Source organism: Toxorhynchites rutilus, chromosome 2, assembly GCF_029784135.1.
Source record: "Toxorhynchites rutilus septentrionalis strain SRP chromosome 2, ASM2978413v1, whole genome shotgun sequence".
Taxonomy (NCBI): Eukaryota; Metazoa; Arthropoda; class Insecta; order Diptera; family Culicidae; genus Toxorhynchites; species Toxorhynchites rutilus.
The window spans coordinates 233317310-233335315 of record NC_073745.1 but is presented as its reverse complement, the minus strand read 5'-3'; the positions used below and the strand labels follow the sequence as shown (position 1 = coordinate 233335315).

At 37.8% G+C, this 18006-nt stretch overlaps 1 protein-coding gene across 4 annotated transcripts in view; it reads left to right on the top strand.

Moving 5' to 3' along the window:
• Positions 1–651: 651 nt before the first annotated feature.
• LOC129769096 (sodium channel protein 60E) overlaps positions 652–18006 on the top strand; it is a 449000-nt gene continuing 431645 nt past the window's right edge. For all 4 annotated transcript variants that reach the window (XM_055771122.1, XM_055771124.1, XM_055771125.1 and 1 more), the window contains exon 1: positions 652–2974. In XM_055771122.1, coding sequence (XP_055627097.1) covers positions 2941–2974 — 34 coding nt within the window. In that variant the 5' untranslated portion in view covers positions 652–2940. The remainder of the gene's footprint in view (positions 2975–18006) is intronic.

Here is an 18006-nt window from a genome sequence, read left to right as displayed (position 1 = left end):
AACCCTGGTCCTGAGATCAAGATGATGAAGTTAGATGGTCTCTCGTTGTGAAATCGATTTTTTAATGCAACTCTAATAATACAGAAGTCCTGAGACTCCACTGTATTTGATTGTTATCAGTTCGCTCTAATTTTCATATGTGGGAGAACGGTTATTAATGGCTTTTGTTACTTGCATGTGAGTATTGCCAATTTCAATTAAATGCTACCTTGTTCCCACAACAAGTCCTAGTCAATTAGTAATTACTCCATGTTATGAACCGACTCTCTTATACCTACTGTTGTCCGACTGCAAAGGTAAATATGTTTATGAACCATGACGAACCACGCTTGCTGTGAATTTTCCTGGAATTGTTTTCACACCATCCCTCAGCTAGTTTGGGCCCCAAGCGCGCGGTGCTTTTGTGCTCTCCTTTTCCACCTACTGCAAAAAAAAAGCTTTCCCAGCGTGATCCAACGAAAATCCTGGCGCTCGGCCGGAACTCACTCTCCCGGCCGTTGGCAGGCGCGTTCCGGCGCTCGTTCCCCACACGGAAACGCTTCGGCTGTGAGTGCCCGAGCTCGTGCGTCTCCATCGATTCCCAGCGCCAGTGTTGTGTGCCACTTATGCGCCATAGCGCGAACGAAATTGATTTTAGTCCCCAATGTGAGATAGAACCGGTTCGACTCATGGTGGTAGCGTGACCGATCCAGCGGAACATCCTGCAAAGAAAAAAAAAAACACATCCCTCTCAATTCTAGTGACGCTTGGGGTGATTCCGCGAATCATTGTGACCATTGCTAATTCCGACATTCATCCGCAAACTGCTTCCGATCGTGGATGAATGATTGTTACTGAATAGGGGTTATTTTTAGAGCCTGTAATCGAGTTTACAGTTCCAAGTTGGTGGTGCTCCTGGATCAGTGGCGGTTGTGAGTGTATGCTGTTAATGACGTATGCATGCTCGTTTGCTGCGGTGGCGTTGATTACACCCTGATGAAGTACCACGGAACTCCATTTGCGCGAGTACACTCAATTAAATGTGCGGCCGTCGTAAAATGTTATGACCATTGGGTGAAGACTGTTGATTCGGCAGCATGTCGAAATCAATAAAATGTAATTATGTGAGCTCCATGAAGCGTGAATGTTTCTGATAACGGGAAGCATGTTATAAAAAAAAATAGTGAATCGATTGAACAGTCTGTTTTTTCTCTCTCATCTGTCCCATTGCAGGCCCATAAATCAGTGCTTAGATGGTGTGAAAAAAAAATGCTGAAGCATCAGTCTCCTTCGGAATGAATAACCGGGGCTGGCCGACTGGCAGTGACAGTGGATGCGTATGAAAAACTTCCAGTTTTGAAGTGGATAATGGCGAGGCATAGCCTAGCCGAAAGTGTGTCGAAGGATAGAGGCGATGATTAATTATGCAGCGTCCTGTGATCGAATGCGTGTAACTGATCGACCCAATAGCTAGGATAAGAGCAATGGCAGCGGCATCGGACATGACCTAGATCTAGATATAACCTACGCTGAGAATACGGAGTGCTTCGTGCTATCCTCGTGTGGATATATGAATGTGTAGTGCGACGCTAAATACGGTCCGTAATAATCCGAATTCGTGAGTTGATGAAGCCATCGAAGGCACGCATTTAACCACTATTGGTTGGTTTAACCTCACTCGATGTAAATGTGTTTGCTCGCGTGTGTACAGTTAACTGTAAATAATACCGAGAACAGCAATTTTTCCACCTTTAAAACCCTCTTGAAAATATATTCATGTGTACAGAAAACAGTGTTGATTAGTACCAGTGCAAGCGTTATTAGATTCTTATAAGCAGATAAAAAATATATCACAATAGATCAGTTTTCTTGAGCATGTTATTGCCGAATTTTGCATAGTTCAATAATTAATCACAAAACAAGTGTTGCATTCATATAATAAGCCAAAGTAATTCAAGGATATATAAAATAGCAAATAAAGTTGATCCATATAGCCACATTACTCGTTCGCTCTAAATAAAAAAAAAAAGTTACTTACACGATTTCATCCGAAAAGCTTGGCAAATAGTATGAGCTGAACGTAAAAGCCAGAAACCAAAAATAACGAAGCAAGGAAATGTAATAAAGTTTATTCCAAGTGCTGTGTGTGTGCGTGTTTAATAAGCAAGTGCTTCTCATGCAAAAAAAGCATTTCATGGAAACTCCAAACTACCGCATAATGGCAACATTGGTTTTAGTGCTTGTGTAGAAACAAATCCTCCTCCCATCCGAGACCAACGCCCCCCCCCCCCCCCCCTCAAGCCCTCGTTTCAACGGGAAGCGGGAAGGAGGGCTCCAAGTCACAGTGGAAAACATAATACTCGTAGGTATTAGGCAAAAATAAATAAAATGCTAACTGTTCCTTTCCTCGACAACCCTTGCTGCTAACCTGGAACGTGAAGGTACCGGTCGAGCAAGCAAGGGCGAGTTTTCATGGGAAATGACCAACGGTTGGTATCCGCTGAGATCCGCTCGTTTGTGCTTAGAAAATAGTGCAAAGCTTTCACAGAAGAAAAGTTTCAACGAAAAAAATAAAAAAAAGTGAAACCAAGAAGAAGGGGAGGAAAATTCACAGTTGGAAAACTTTTCCTTTCGCCGATATTGGCGTGCCAACAGGCAAAAGCACGTCAACAGAGCAACAACAACAAAAAAAAAAGAAATAATAATCCACAACACAACGACAGACCGTGTGAGGAAAATCCGTTCGTTCCGAAGCTGAATGGCAGCGAATAATGAAACGAGAGCTGGAAAATTTATGATTAGTGGTTTGATTGTTAGTGTGGTGAACTATCGCTAGTGCTTCTGAAACTGTTACTGCTCACCTCGTTCGTGTTCCAGTTACTACTATTCCATGGCGGCACCGATTAACTGTTGACAATATATGTGTGACCAATTGGCAGAGGACCCAAAACATCCGGAAAAATGACCGATGTAACGACACCTAATGATGGACAAGGTGAGTGGTTCGATGTATTTACAGAATCAATAATGTGGGTTCGGTTGAAGAAACCTTTTCGGGACGGTGATACACGATTAGAATACAAAACAGAACGAAATATCGAATCATTTCGTGATATAATGTGAATATAATATGTATTGGATGAATGGATTTGAACGAAGGATTTATATTTTACCAAACAAAGCGCAGGGAAATTGTTCAATAATTGTTGATACTCCCCCAAAACTCATTCCTATTGAAGAACTATGGGGGTACCTGGACAGAAAAATTATAAATCATTGGATTTGCACCAAAAAACGATCTAAACAATCACTTGTTGGATGAATGGATGAATATTTCTCCCGAATACACCAAAAATCTGGTAGGAAGTTCTCAAAAACATAAATCCTGACATTGATTCAACACCTTCGGAATCGACCCAAGATTTCAAATATCATACGAATTCGAGTTTGAGTGAATTTATTCGCTACATTCGCTGATCTACAAATATTTTTCGAGAAATAAAAACCATCTGTTTGGTGGTGCTTAAAGTATCTGTTCATCAAGTTTCCTAGAGGATCGTTTAAAGTATCACATTATTGTACTCCACACTTCATTGTTGATGACAGTAACATGTAACATCGAAACTTTTTTACTGTAATAAGAATGTTTAAGTGTTATGTAGCATATTGAATGAATCAGTTGTGCAAAATAAGTGAATATCGTGAAGCAAATTTCAATTCAACTTACTTAGAACTTACTGTCAGCGAAAAATATACAACCATTCCATATCGAACCGATATAGTGGTTCTCTGATTTTTGTGAAAAATTTGTAGTTTTGTTCTTTATCGCAAAATATTAGAATATTTTTTAAAAATTCATACCTTTTAAACTACTCGGCCGATTGGTCGACATATCAAATTGAAGCTAGTCTTCTTTGAAAAAAAAAACATTACGTCCGCGAAAAAAAAATGGATTTTGTTTACGTAATTATTGATTGTACAGGGTGCGGCAGCATAACTTCCTTTTTTAAAATGCGCGCCACCCAGTTAGTTGATGTCATAGCGGAGCGCTAGTGGTCTCGTTCAAGAGGGGATACTGTAAAGTTTTGTCCTGACACGGTTCAGTCGCCATCTTGCGTTGGAATAGTGAGGAGCGTGCCTTTGCCGTTGAGGTTTACTTTTCGAGCACAGCGTGCATTTCGGAATCGCTTTAAGTTAGCCCCGTTGGCTCCCGTCCCAGACCGCAAATCAATTGTTACATGGGTCACTACATTCAGACAAACTGCAAGTGCGACAAAAGGAAGAACTGGAGTCCCTTGGCCCGTTAGATCACCTGAGAACATTGAAGCAGTGAGAGTGTCAATGTTGCGATCGCCACGGCGTTCTGCGCGCAAACACGCATCTGCCCTTGGATTGTCCGATCGTTCTGTGAGAAGAATTCTTCGTGATGATCTTCATTTTCATCCCTATAAGATGGCGATAGTGCAGGAACTTTCAGAACGTGACTTCAATTCTCGGATGAACGCGTGTGAGTTTCTTCTTGATGTCGTTCCCGAGGGTGTTATTGTTTTTTTTTTAGTGATGAAGCCCATTTTCATTTGTGTGGGTCGGTTAACAAACAGAACATGCGCTACTGGGCTGACACCAACCCTTGAGAATTGCATCAAAAGCCTTTGCATTCACCCAAAGTCACAGTGTGGTGTGCAATTTCCTCAGCTGGAATTATTGGTACCTGGTTTTTTGAGGAAAATGAAGTTACAGTGACAGTGAATTTGGACCGGTATGTAAACATGCTACAAAATTTTTTTTTGACGTAGGACTACGTCTTTAATTTTTGTACCGAGGTGTGAGTTAGAGTTTCGAAAACGAGAGAGTGACGCTGGACTGCAAGGTTCTGAACGTTAATACCTCTTTACCGGCTGAATGGAGTGGTACAATAATCACTTCACACGAAAGATAAAAAGTCAACGAGTTATATGATTGACACTTATTGGTCCAAAAAATCGTTTCAATTGCTTAAAAATTGCTTTGAAAGCAAGCTATTGAAATTATAACAATCTAGCTCATTGATGATGATTGGTGATCGCAATGTGTTCCCGAACACGGACGCAAAATCTAGGCACCTGGAGAAACCGTCATAGCGAATACATGCAAGCTGTGATTTGTTTTGCTCGCTTGGATGAGTGTTTGGGAAACCATAGCAGACACACGCAAGGCGTGAGTACTTTCACTCGCATCAGTTTCTGTTCTGCTTTCGTATGGAACAGTCATGAAAAATTGTTTGCATGTGAATGCGTCCGAGCGGAGGAATATTCCCACCCATTTACGCATTCGGCTTGGTGTTCCCGTGATGCAATCCAATAACATCAGTTTCTGTTCTGCTTTCGCATGACTGTTCATGAAAAATTGCCACATCACGATAAAAACGAAATGAATTTTATGCAAGATTATAAGACTTTATTTCGTTTTCACCGTGAAATGGCGCCCACAGTTTCTATTCTATTTCTATGATAATGGAAAATCTCGTGTTATTCTCACGAAAACAAAAACGAATCATGTATCAAACATCTTCAGTTGCTTTTACAAGGCCACTCAAATTCCATCGGTTCGTTTCGGGACAACCAACAAGTTCGAAAGAGTTGAATTGAAAAAACTTTCAGCAACCTTTCAAAATATTCATTCATTCATGCATTAAGAATTGATTCAGATCCAATTTCAAATAAATGATTACCGAGCCAATGATAGTCCTACGTCTACCTTGCGGTTATATCACAGATATAACCCACTTTTTAGTTTTTTCCCACGGCTAGATAATTTGGATTTGGGGGACACTTGGTTCCAACAAGATGATGCAACAGCACACACTTCAATAGCATCGATGGCTGTTTTGAGGGAACGCTTTCCAGAGCGCCTTATCTCAATTAGAGGCGATTTGGAATGGCCGGCACGCTCTCCCGATCTGTCCCCTTGTGATTTTTTTCTATGGGGTTTTTTGAAATCCCGTGTTTATGTGAACCGTCCAAGAACCCTACAAGATTTGAAGACTAACATCCAAGAAGAAATTGCCAACATAACATCTGCTATGCTAACAAGTGTCATGACAAACGCCAGAAATCGGTTTATGCAATGTATGGAGAATGGGGGACGTCACCTAACAGATTTGATCTTCAAAACAATGTAAATAAAAACTTTAGACATGTACCTACATTATAAAAAATAAATAAATATTTTCCGATGCATACAATAGTTTTTGAGGTTAAAAAAAAGGAAGTTATGCTGCCGCACCCTGTATTTGTTTATTTTTATTGTTTACATGGTTTCGGGACCAAGGGCGCTATTTTTTTTAAACTTATGCTTTTTTACATAACGTATCCAAAAATCAGAGTGGCGCTTTCTGAAATCGAGGTTTTAGAAAAAAAATAATACCAAAAAACTTAAAAATCCATGAAACGTCAAGATCTGGTGTCATCTGGAAGAAAAATATTTTCAAAAATCGACTCTCTGGGTCTTATTTTTTCAATGAATTTGCTTCTAAAACTGATCGCAAGTATCTCCGAACTATTTGTAAATTAACTTTAACCATAACTAGCATCCAGTACATGATGTTTCACTAGGGTGTTCTCAATATTTCTCTTAGCATGGTCCTTGAATTAAATTTTCATGAGATATGTCTTGAAATAGAACTATTCACTAATCATATGAGTAATACAGATACGTGAGCGTTGGGTAATATTTGGAGGAAAGATTGGTGATTTAGGCGAGTGTGGAAAATATCATTTGATGTGGCAACAAATAATTACAAAAACGTAGAGTTATATGGAGGGGTTGGTATGTTATGTTATGTTATGCTAATGCGTAAGTTGTTCTAGTATCATTTTAAACAAATGAGAGTCGTGTTATATGTTATCTGTATTAACATGGCAATTGAAAAGAGTAACGAAGAAATATGTAAAACACTCAACAACATCGATTTTGTAAGCTCGTTGAAGATGAATCCTAAACACAATAAGGAATGAATGAAAAAAAAAGGTTAATTTTACAGTAAACATTACTAACAAACACTGCTTATCATTCATGCCAGCCAATAATATTTCAAGGACATCAAAAATGGTCATCTATGATGTAAATTAAAAGCTGATGGGAACAACAGGATATTAAATCGGTTTTACTTCAACTCTCCGTGCGACTGGGTTTTCTTTCAACTCCAGCTATCCGCCAGGCTAGAAATCATTTATCTAGATCAATTTATTTGCTTGAATTCAATCGTGACGAACATTGCCCAGTTTACTATGTTGTGCCGAATCGGTTCCAAAAAATGGTGTCGACAACGGTGCCGATGTTGTGCCATTTTGCAATGATTTTGTCGACTTACCGTTCGTATTCGACAACCAATTAAGAGCCAACACTGTGCCAATCGGGCACCGCGTTGCAACAAACATTTAAAAAACACCGCCGATGGAAATTATATCATTTATTCACAATGCTGATTACTAAGACTAACAAAATGCCGTATAACAATCATAATAAATAATAACTATACTATACTACACAATATAACAAAAAAAAATTCTGTAGAAACATTTTGTACGGCTAAAGTACAGCTTCTTCTCAGGTGACACAATGCTATGCAACGCATCACTGGTGGGGACGAATAAAATTTTAACTGAAATGTATATATAGACATAAATACTTTGATTGCAATAAATTGTGTAATTGAGTTTTACCTGAACAACCCTAAATTCCGGGATGTTGATATCATCACCGATGGGTATATTTGACGCAATCATTAAATCTAAATTTCCAAATACAAACATTTATATTTTGCTTTTGAACGTATGAATCTAATGACGAATAGTTAATATATGGATCCGTTCAATCCAGTTACAAAAGGGACTGAAATCAAATAAGAAAAGTCCGGTAATGATCTTATGCATTATATTTCATAAATATTCCACGCCACTAACATTAATTTATACATTTCATTCAACAATATTCTAGAATATGAAAAATGGCACTTGTCCAAAAAAGTTACTCCTATACTCGCGTCGGTGTGTCAGACCGAAAGTGTTAAAAAAGTGACACACGTCCCCTTTGCACCAACACATGCGATATGCTAAACGATGACGAACGACGAATAACGAAGCTAGAGAGAATCGCAAAGTCGTAGTGTTGATATTTTCTGAGAAATTAACGAATTATTGATTTGTCGGTCTGACAGACCAAAGCGCGAGTATAGGAGTGTTAAATTGTGCCTATTATTTTGCATCCATCAAAACACTGTCAGCTGAAATTTAAAGAAAAAGGCGTCAAAATATAACATATAATTGTTAATTGGGGAAGAATTACTTGCTCAATCAAATTCTTTACTCCGTTTACTCCTCTCGCTTTTGTTTATATGAGTGACAGTTCAGTGCGAGAGATAGAAGGCAATCGCTGCAGTGATGCCATTTCGCTCAGTACACGTTATCGCGCATATTTATAGCTGAAGCTGTAGGCAGTGCTGCTTGCGGGGGCAAAGCAGGATTAGATTCCGGCATTTTTGGAGCACTTTATGGCGCTCGGTCGACATCTGACCGATAACCGCTCGAAAATATTTTAGAGCGGGTGACTACGTGCCTAGCTAGATGGTGAACTGATCCTTGATTTGTTTACGTACTTCACTGTTCACTCTTGTGTATTGGTAGGATCGAGCTAGATTATCTAGGCAAACATCGTTCATACCAGAATATCGTCTATCACATGACTTGATCGAACACACAATGCAGCTGGACAATAGACTGTATTGATGCTGAACAGAGGAGATAAGAACGTTCTGTTTTGCATAAAATATTTCGTCATCCAAGTAGTGTTCCGATTGAAGACGGTAGATACTTTGTTTGTTGGTAAATATTTTCCTGTGTTTGCTACTCTACAAATTTGCCGACATGTAGTGAAGTTTTCCGTAATTACATGTGCCATTTGCATGTTGAAAACGTTCCATCAATAGTTCAAAATTGACAATAAACGAATTAAAAGATTTTTGGAGGAGCAAAAACCTGCACCATTTTGTGAGTGTTGCTGCCTTGCGAAAATAAATATTGCTTCAGTACTCAAACTGGAAAAAAATGATAAAGTGTAAGAATCATACCACGGCGAGAGATACAGAAAAAAGAGCGAGTTTCTGTGGGTCTTTGCGGAACGTTTTTGATATCGGAAAAAGTATAAGCCTAAGCACAATGCGGAAAAAAGAAGCAAAAAAGTATTTAAAAGAGTGTTGCGAACGTACTGATCATCAAGCGGAAAGTATGCCTGGTCCTGCAGCACCATGAAAACTATATCTTGTAGTGACTTTGAGGATGAAGCTTCTGGTCACATGTCTACTGTTTTAATTGAGGGGCTTAGAATGGAAGGGGTGTAAGTGATTTGATCGATTTCTCTACATCGACTCTCTCTTTGGGTCATAACTTAGCTGCAAATACATTCCCAGCTGTATTTACTAATGTGGAAAATAGGTCAGAACCTCATCTATCGGATTATATAGCAAACTTAAATTGGAAAGTTTTTGCAGTTGAGTTATTAACTGAATAAAAAGTTGATGAAGAGAAATCGATCAAGTCAGTTACACCGCTTGCATTCTGAGCCCCTCAATTAATAGTGACTTTGAATCATCTCAATCTGGTAGCAAAAGTGAGTCCATAAGTTCACTTTGCAAAATCAAACAGGGCGTTGAGAGGCCAAGTAAAATCATTGAAAGAATTATTGTTTGACTATTTATGTAGCTTTAATTTTTTCTCTAATCAATGTACAAATATTCTAAGTCCTTCAAACCCTATCCCAAAAAGTCGGTATAATTAAAAAAAAAACCAACCGATCACAGTTGAATTAGCTGCTGCTTTGGATCGCTGCAAAATTAGCGATAGAAATGCTGTTCGGTATCATCATGTGTGATTTTCCGGTTTTCAAAAAAACTCAAACTTTGACCGCTTTGCGCAATCCTCTCCCTTAAGTCCGATTGAGTCAAAATTTTGCACGATGTGTTTTTTGGAGATAATAACATAATGTTTGGAACAATAACATGACGGTTTTCATTGGAATCCTATATTTCGAGTAGAGGAAGAGCACTAAGTTTTGACGCGTCACAAGTTTTTAATCCATCCATACAAACCTAGTATTTTTGGGTAGCCAAAAATTGGCACAGAGTTCTTGTGGGTGCTTTCTAACATTTTTTCATAGACATGTCCAAAATTCAAAATACAACACGAAAATATGAAAACTCTTGTCGTTAAGGTATTCTTTACAGATTACCCAACGATCATAAACTCAAGAAGCACGAAAAAAGTTTCATTTTGGCTCGGTAAATAAGTTTTTCAATGTTTTCAGCAATCGTGGAAAGATGAATATTCTGTCTTTGACACCTCATGTTACTGTACATGAGATCCTCACGAAAATGTATCATTCATATGTAAATTGAATACTCATTTTTCAGGAATGTCTTGAGATACATTCAATAAAATTTTGCAAATGTTTTCTATTTTGTCACAATTTAAAGACAACCCTAATGAAACATCATGTACTGGATACTAGTTATGGTTTAAGTTGATTTACAAATAGTTTGGCGATATTTGCGATCAGTTTTAGAAGCAAATCCATTGATGTTTCGTATTTCGTATTCCAAAATAGAAAAAAAGGACTAAGTTCCAGAGAGTCGAATTTTGAAAAAAAAAATCCAGATAACATCAGACCTCGACGTTTCATGAGTTTATAAGTCATTTGGCATTAATGTTTTTTTTGCAGGGATTTTTTTTCTACAAGCAAGCGATCGTTATATCTATATTTTATATTATATTCAAATGTGTCTCTTGTTTTCCATCGAATATAAATGCTCTATTCCTTCCCTGAAGAATTTATGTCATGGACATAGGAAAAATGTAGAAAAAAGATTATCCACTCATATCTGCTAATTTGACTTTAATCGTACACCCTATATTCAAAATTCTCAAAATTCACTAACTTCACAAAGTACCCTGAAACTCATGATAAACTGAAACTCATGATAAACCATAAGTCGGGCAAATCCAACCGCATAATTGAGTATATCATTCAATTGGGCAAAGATACGATTACTACAATTTTCCAGAAGTTTGAAAGAGTTATTTTTGATAGTAAGCGATTAGGGCTTTCTTCAAAGAGGAATTCTCGGATTGACAACTTCTTTTCCGTAAGAAAGGCGCAGCGGCAGGGTTGTATGTTCCCAAAATTGTAAAATAAATAGACAATGAGTATTCCGTTCATGTGACAACAAATTATGCCCCAACTTGCAATGGAAATTAGGTCGGTTAATCAAATTGATTGAGAGGTAAATGTTACAATAGTTCACTTTCTCCATGCTTCACGGTAGGCTTCAAACACTCATGTTTAAGATTTTGCTCGGTCATTTTCGTAGTAACCCTGATAACCCTTGATTTTGCTGTACCTTTTTTACAAAAACTTTGTCTTTCCGAGAACCGCTGTTTATAAACATCTGTACAATTTTAGCAATCGTGTTTTTTGTGTATTAGAAAATTGAAAAAAATAGAAATGGGAAAAATATATCAAAATTTCCTTAGATATTTTCGTACCATGCAATGCTCGGAATTTTCAAAAAAAAAAAAACAGGAAGTGTGTTATATCTGTGATATAACCGCAATGGTAACGTAGAACTATCGTTGGTTAAGTGATCATTTGTTGGAAGTTGAATCTGAATCAACTCTCAATGAATGAATGAATATTTCGGGGAATTCGAAAACGAGAGCGCTACATTGGAGGCACAAGATTTTGAGCCTCAAAACCTCTTTGTCGACTGAACGAAGGGACAAGATTATCATTCCATTTAAAAAATAAAATGTCTACGAATATTTTGCTTGCAAGTCATATACAAGCAAAATATTGATAGAGTCGAATGAACTGGAGAAGTTTCAAGTCTCTATAATTCAAGACAACAACAAATTGTTGAAATCAAAATTCATCTCAGTCATGATTAGCATGCGAGTGATACAAGACACGGTTTTGTGTTCAATTCGTCGAACAACTTGTATGTAACGAAGGCAAAATATTCAGTAGAAGAAGCAAATCACGCAATATAGGTGCAAAATTTATTCTCCGCTTTCTTATGTTTCCCTTAAACATAATACATGTCACTAATTCTCGAACAAAAATTACAAATCAAAATGTATTCGTTTACTGCCGTTATACTGCCGTTCTACGCATAGTTGTCCCATGTTTCAAAATCAGCAATTGAGAAAAACGCAATCAAGGTTTTTTCGCATATTTGTCTACCAGAAGCTTTACGCACTATAGTTTTTTTATAAACAGTACATCATTGTCTAATGAAATGTGTTTTCTTCACTTGAAGCAATCATGTTTGATTACGGGCTTAAAAATTCATGGTGAGACAGTTATGCCTAGAATATTAACATGGGACAATTGAACTTGAAGTTGTTTTTTGAAATTCTGGGAACAAGCAATAAGTTTTTTGTGTTTTCCCAAAAGATTATGCATAAAAACATTGTTTTTTGAAGAAGGGAGTGATCTGCAACAGCTTTGCAGAATATAAATGTCATTGTTATTTGCCGTAAGCTAACAAGGTGTGCACGTGCTCTGTAATTTTATTAATTTGTTTGAGAATTAGTTCGTTCCTGCTGAAAGCGTGACATAAAATTCTTGCACTTGAACCGATTCTTTTGCTACAAAATCTACAAAAAATACATGGTGTGACAGTTGTGCCTAGAATATCAACATGGAACAATTGAGCTTGATGTTGGTTTTTTGAAAGCTGGAAACAAATAATAAGTTTTTTAATGTTTTTCCGGAAGATTAGGCATAAAAAACATCATTCTATGAAGAAAAGTGAAAATTGTCAAACAGTAACATGGGACAACTATGCGTACAACGGCAGTATATATATATATATATATATATATATATATATATATATATATATATATATAAGGATTTCTGTCCGGAAACCACTGAACCGATCGACATGAATATTGGTATGTAGGGGGGGGGGGGGGGGGGTGTGCTGACATACAAATGGAACACAAATTTCTCCATTACTCGACAGTTAAAGGAGCAAACGAAACCGAATTTGGCATGTGGAGGTATTAGGGTGCAAAAAAGGTTTTACGGTGGTTAGACACTCCATACAAATGAAACACAAATTTCTGCATAATTCGAGAATTAATCAGGGAAACTAATTCAAATTTGGCATGAGGTGTGGTTTTAGGGTGAAATAAATATTTTTACGGTGGTTAGACACTCCACCCCCCTCTTTAAGGGGGGGATGCCATACAAATGAAACACAAATTTTTGCATAACACGAGAATTAATCAAGCAAATGGAATAAAATTGAGCATATGGAAGTTTTAGGGTATAATAAATGTTTCTATGGTGGTTAGACTCTCCACCCCCTCTTAAGGGGGGGGGGGGGGCTGTCATACAAATGAAATACAAATTTCTGAATTACTCGAGAATTAATCGAGCAAATGAAACTAAATTTGGCATGCAGAGGTTTTTGGGGTGCAAGTAAGGTTTCTATGGCGGTTAGACTCTCCACCCCCCTCTTTAAGGGGGGGCTACCATACAAATGAAACACACATTTCTGAATTACTAGAGAATTAATCAAGCAAACGAAACCAAATGTGGCATGTGGAGGTTTTAGGATGCAATAGATATTTCTATGGTGGTTAGACACTCCTCCCGCACTCTAAGGATGGGCTGCCATACAAATGAAACACAAACTTCTGCATAACTCGAGAGCTAATCAAGCACAATTTGGGATGTGAAGGTTTTTGGGTATGAGAAATGTTTCTATAATGGTATGACGCCCCTCCCTCCTCTGGAATGGAGAGGGGGTCCCACAAAAATATAACACATATTTCAACCAAACATGACAATTGAAAATTTTCGGAAAACTCTAAAGGAAAAAGGGAAAATTAGGAAAAATTCCCATTCCCAATTTCCATATGTTCTACAATTACATAGTGACGAGTGTTGTTAGTCCATTTGATGTTTGTGCTAGCGAAATTGACCTTTGTTCGAAACTGGAAATGGATTTTAATGTGATGAAACACTCTCCTGTATATTCTTCTATCTATACCAAAAAAAGGATCACCGGATGTGTTGATAAGAGCAGAACTCGAAGAAGGAATTCTCCGATTTAGGGCTGTCTTTATTCTGTCATATTTTCTGTATAAAACATTTATTCCATGTAACGGAGAAACATGATATTTGCAAGTGGTTGAAAAATCTTGAACGAAAATTGTGTCTGAAAATAATCTGATATTATAATAATGAGTTTTGGTAGAAATACTAGGAATTTTATAATAAAAGGTTAATTCAACGGAGGCGATTAGAAGACCAATCAACGAACAGTTCTGCGATTAGACTCATGAGCCTGCTCATAGTAAGAAAACGTGAATGTTTGAAGGTATTGATAACAAAAAACAAATTTTGGGCGAGACGAAGTTTGCCGGGTCAGCTAGTTTTAAATAAAAAGCAAAATAAACTTTTTCGCTTCAACGTAATTCAAAGTTCTAAGCAGAACTGGAAGATTATTTGTCAGGAACGACGACATCTTTTTGGTTTCTTCTCCGCGACGCTCGACGCTCGACGCCCGCCGGCAATCAATGCTGACTCGATGACCACCAAACGAAATAAGTTACACGCGTGTGTGTATGTGTGGCGGTGGTCTTCAATGCCTCAAGCTCTTCATAGTGGTACCATTCTTCTCTCCGATGGATTCCCTTTTGGCCTTAGGAATGTTTTTTGAACCCGATGTACCAATGTCATTTGTATCTGGGATCATTATTTTTCGTCAGACGGTGAAGCGTTTTCTTCGCCCCTTCTGAGCTCCTTCACAGATCGAAACATACTGAATGATGAATCGAGAGAAGGTGTGGTTAACTATGGAAATTTGAAAAAGAATCTAGAGGCGAATGAACTCTCTGAGTTTGAAGCCTCCAGCGACTGAGCAATAATCGCGTCATGCAACGTTGGGTTGGCTGCTTCTTCTTGCTCTGCTTCTACTGCATTCTTGCGATGATGTTTTGGATGCTTCTTCTTATCTTGCTGCTTGCTGTTGACTTGCACTTTTGCATTTGGTTGATTGAAGACTGATTCCTCCGTGCGGTCGAGAGGCTCTTTTTAGGCTGTTCTTGCTTTCGGTTAGTGCATCGCGAATAATGAAAAAGGGGCGGTGCTAATGATACGAAATAATCCCTCTTCCGTTCGTTTCGGGGACGGAACAGTTAGTTTGTCTATAAATTGAAAAAAATTGCCAAATTATGTACAAGATGTATACAAACAAAATTTGACCTTCATTGATTAATTTATTCGCAAGTTAAGCCCTGCAAGAGACTCAGCCGAATGACGTTGGGTGAAAAACATGTTAAAGCGTTTCTGGAACATAGAATTTGTGTCTCGCATCGCCATCCTCTGTTTTGAATAAAGTTGAAAGAAAAACTGTTGAATTTACCGATGTAATCGTCAGATGACACCAACAACTTAATGTTGTCAAGACTCAAAACATAAAATAGCACTTTATGTTCAACACGATAGGAATGAAGAATAATCAAAAATCTTTGAAAGAAATTCGCGATATCTAATAGGGGAAAGGAAATGATGAAGAGAAATTTTCTAACATGAGCAGTTTGGAATATACATGCAGGAAAAATACTTAAAAAAGGAAAGCTAAATAAAATTTTCATCCAGAACAATTAATTTGATTTGAACAAACATTAAACAAGTATTAAAACTTCATGCAACTTAGGCGATAAACGTGGAACGAAGTTCAAGCTCAAATGAATCCAATTGTCGTAAATTAAGTCTAAAATATCTGAATTTTAGCTCCAAGTTTGCCTGTTGCTAGAAATTGCAGATAAATGACGTCAAATAGCACCCCACCGGACACATTACTTGAATGTGTTTATGCTCGGTCGAAGCGATTTAGTTACTAACCAAGACCAAGTCAACATCGCAACACCCCAACGAGCGAAAGCGATGGGGTCCGAGGATAACAACTAAAAAAAAAATAAAGAAGAAATATATCCGTACAACGGTAACACGTGGCAAATGTCAAAGTGCTAACCCGAAGGGCCACAAGTAACTACGGTTCTCCGAGTCTACAAAGTGCGGCATAGTTATTCACTTCCATTCGATTCGATCCGAATCTCCATTCTCCCGGTTTTGGTCTACTGAAAGCAGGGGGGAGGGATAAGAAAAGTGGGTGGCCAACCAAATGGCACGCAGTCAGACCTTTTGCTGCGGCACTTCGATAAGAGGATTGCGACTGGAGGCACGATTCTCGCCTTTGTTCACATAAACAGTATCGACGAAATTAAACAGGCTAATTTCTCGTGAAATGTGATAAAATAAATTGAATTTAAATCCGACGCCCAATACAATTTTAAAGATCGCTCTCTGTGGGAAACCTGTGCCCATTACGGAGAAATGATTGAAATATCAAAACCGCCATTGCCATTGCGGTGTGAAATTCTGTGGAGGAATAATTCCAGCATAGTTTGAGAATGTGACGAATACTCGCCAAAAGCACATTAAACAGCGTTCTCTCCCACAGTGACCCCCCCCCCCCAAATACCATTTGTTTTTGGGCGTATGTCATTATTCGAGAGCTGAAGCAAAAAGAGGAGTGTTTTTTTCTGCTCCCTCATATTTCGTGCAGTAAGTCCAAAACAACCTTCCACAATAAAATATTTATGATTGACTGTGCCGAGTATGGGAGGTATGAAACACGAAATCCATGGGCCACCACATTCAGCGCGACTGCCACCGTTTCCGCTGGGATTTCTTTTTGAGGTACATGCACACATACGCATACACACACATATACTTTGACGTCAAAAAGTCAACCGTGGGACCATTTCCAGCAGCCATTTTATCCCAACGCTGGTTCTATACGTTGCCTTCGCATTTGGCGATGTCATTTTACATAATTTATTACAGCGTTCGTTTGCTGATTTCGTTTTTTTGGTTTCTTTGGCTCAATTGTTTGCTGGGTGTTTGTTTAGTTTTTGGTCACAATCTGACGCTGTGTCGAAATTTTGATTATTTGCAGAATTTATCATTCAGTATAATAATTATATGGAGGTTATTGTAAATTTAGAATTCATCTGCTTCATCGGAAAATTGCATCTGGAACGAGTTCATTTCATTGCGAAACGTTACGACATCATTTTATAATTTATTGTGTGATGGTTTCAAAACAAATATTTTCATTTTTTTCATAAATCATTGAACAAACATAATTGTATCTCATGAGATTGCAGAGATTGATTCTAACTCCAATCACATTTTTCAAAGAACTATGTTTTGGAATGATTGAGGTTTTATCAAACACATTTGAACCCATGTTGAGGACACCCGTTGCTATCATATACATGTTCTGAGATTTTTTAAACTTTTCGTAAACCAAAATAAAAAATACACACTGCAATAATCAACTGCAAACACGTGCTATTTTTTGTGTTATTTTCTATTGAAACAAAACGACGAGGCGACGAGGTCTTCTGATCTGCCTCCCATGGCAAGTACTCCACCGTTTCGTACCGTTTTCTCAGCATAAAAAAATGATATTTTTTCATTATTTTTCATTAAATTGTTTTCGAATAAACGTCCTCAACATGCAATGGAGCGGTTAGCAATCAACGTTTGAAGCGTCGGTTCGAAGGTATATATATATATATATATTTTCATATTTACACAATTCGTGTAGCATAATGGAAGACATTTTCTTATTTCGTCGATGAATATTATGCTGAGTTGCTAGGGCATGATAACACAGGAATTCTTTCTCTTGGACCTTTTTTTTGATAAAAGTATTATTGATAGATTGCGCCCCTATTTCCTATCACAAGAAAAATGTCATGTTGTACTATGCGATCAATTGGTGACCTTTCAAACATTTATTGACCTTTTTGAAAGAGGTGGTGTATCTGCTACTGGAGATGCTGCTAATTTTGATGATTGAATTAGAACCTTTCCATACAAAATGAGCGAAGTAGTTTTGGCTAA